General features: G+C 53.2%; 1 protein-coding gene across 1 annotated transcript; it reads left to right on the forward strand.

The window, feature by feature from the left end:
• The first annotated feature begins 306 nt into the window (after positions 1-306).
• Positions 307-1,194, forward strand: LOC123149618 (dnaJ homolog subfamily B member 12). Its single transcript, XM_044569309.1, has one exon. It carries the CDS (start codon positions 322-324, stop codon positions 874-876), a length of 555 nt encoding a protein of 184 aa, XP_044425244.1. The 5' UTR covers positions 307-321; the 3' UTR covers positions 877-1,194.
• The last annotated feature ends 355 nt before the right edge of the window (positions 1,195-1,549 follow it).

Consider the following 1,549-nt stretch of genomic DNA (forward strand, 5'->3'; position numbering starts at 1 on the left):
CACATATGATAGCCACCGAGATTTCAAAATTCAAATTCAACATGTCACGCCAAGAAGAGAAAAGAAATAGTACTATCCACAGCAAGATCTGTCATTTTGAGCTATACAATCTTGATATGTCATGTCATGCCATGCCATGTGGTCATGTGGACTATCGATCATATCAGATGCTACATGACATCCAGAATCGGTGGCGCGAAAGCAACGTTCAAGAGGCCGACAAGCAACTCACGCGCTCATGGCTGACTCAGCGGGAGCTCACACATAATCTTCTTCTTCTCCGCATCTTTGTGGAGATAAGATCGAGAGCTGGGCGTAAGAATGCCACCACAGACTCCTGCATCCTCACCCCCTATAAATCCACCGGCGTCTCAGCTCTCCTCGACGAGGACGGATAACAGTGCAACGAAGAAGTACTCTGCTTTTGGATCAAGAACTGAAGAACAGAGATCGGAGAACCGATCGATGGCTACGTTCGCGACGTCGACGGCGGCGGTCATGGGATCGGCTCGCCCGGGGCGGGTGGCCGGGCCTCGGCGGTGCGTGGCGGCGCAGGCGTCCTCGACGATTGCGGCGGTGGCCGTGGGGAGGACGCACTACGAGGTGCTCGGGGTGGGCTCCGGGGCCAGCAGGGGCGAGATCAAGGCAGCGTACCGGCGGCTGGCGCGGGAGGTGCAACCGGACGCTGCTGTTGGCGGTGGCGATGAGGGGTTCATCCGGCTGCATGCGGCCTACGCCACGCTGGCCGACCCCGACGAGCGCACGCGCTACGACCGGGACGTGGCCTGCCGCGCCGCGGGGATGATGATGCGGCGGGCGGCTGTGGCCGGGCCGGCATTCTGGCGGAGGACGTGGGAGACAGACCAGTGCTGGTAGGACGTACGGCCTGGCAAACGCGGCTGCCCTCCGGGACCCCAACCGGCGGCCGCCCGGTTTGCTCAGGCACGGCGCTGAGATGGTCTTTCCGACTGCCTTGCAACGTACGATCAGATTGGACGGTGCAGATTGGGTGACGCAGACGCGGGAGCTCTGTACACTGCAAGAGGCGTTTTTAAAGATCTCTTGTGCGTCCGGTCAGCAAAATGCAAATATGTACTGTAGCTCTCTTTGGTAATAGGAGAAATTAGTTACCTCCATGTCGGGCGTTTATTCCTCCAAAGTTGCCACAGTATAATAATCCGTGTCAGTCATTCCTTAAGCCTGTCATGTCATGGTTTTGGATAATTTCGTAAAAAACTGTCATATTTCCGGATAGGTAGAAAAAGAAGACTGTAAGGACATATAGTCGTGGAGGCGAAGTAAGGGTAAATGGTCACTCATGTCAAGACGACTACTCTCACAGTTTTCTATGTCTTCAATTTAACTAGCGAAATCTAAGTTATTTGGCATCAAAAAATACTCCATCTTAAGATTCGTCGTTGAATGAAGACTCTAAACATTTTGTGTGTGTGTGTGTGTGTGTGTGGTGTATGTCACATGTTTTGTTAGTCAAATTGGAGATCTAAATTATGTCTGACTTATATTCCCATTCGGAGCGAGTAGTAACTCT

Source organism: Triticum aestivum, chromosome 7A (assembly GCF_018294505.1).
Source record: "Triticum aestivum cultivar Chinese Spring chromosome 7A, IWGSC CS RefSeq v2.1, whole genome shotgun sequence".
In the NCBI taxonomy this organism is placed as follows: domain Eukaryota; kingdom Viridiplantae; phylum Streptophyta; class Magnoliopsida; order Poales; family Poaceae; genus Triticum; species Triticum aestivum.

Bases quoted from the DNA above. Each gene is read 5' to 3' on its own strand.
- LOC123149618 (XM_044569309.1), top strand. From the start codon at position 322: ATGCCACCACAGACTCCTGCATCCTCACCCCCTATAAATCCACCGGCG.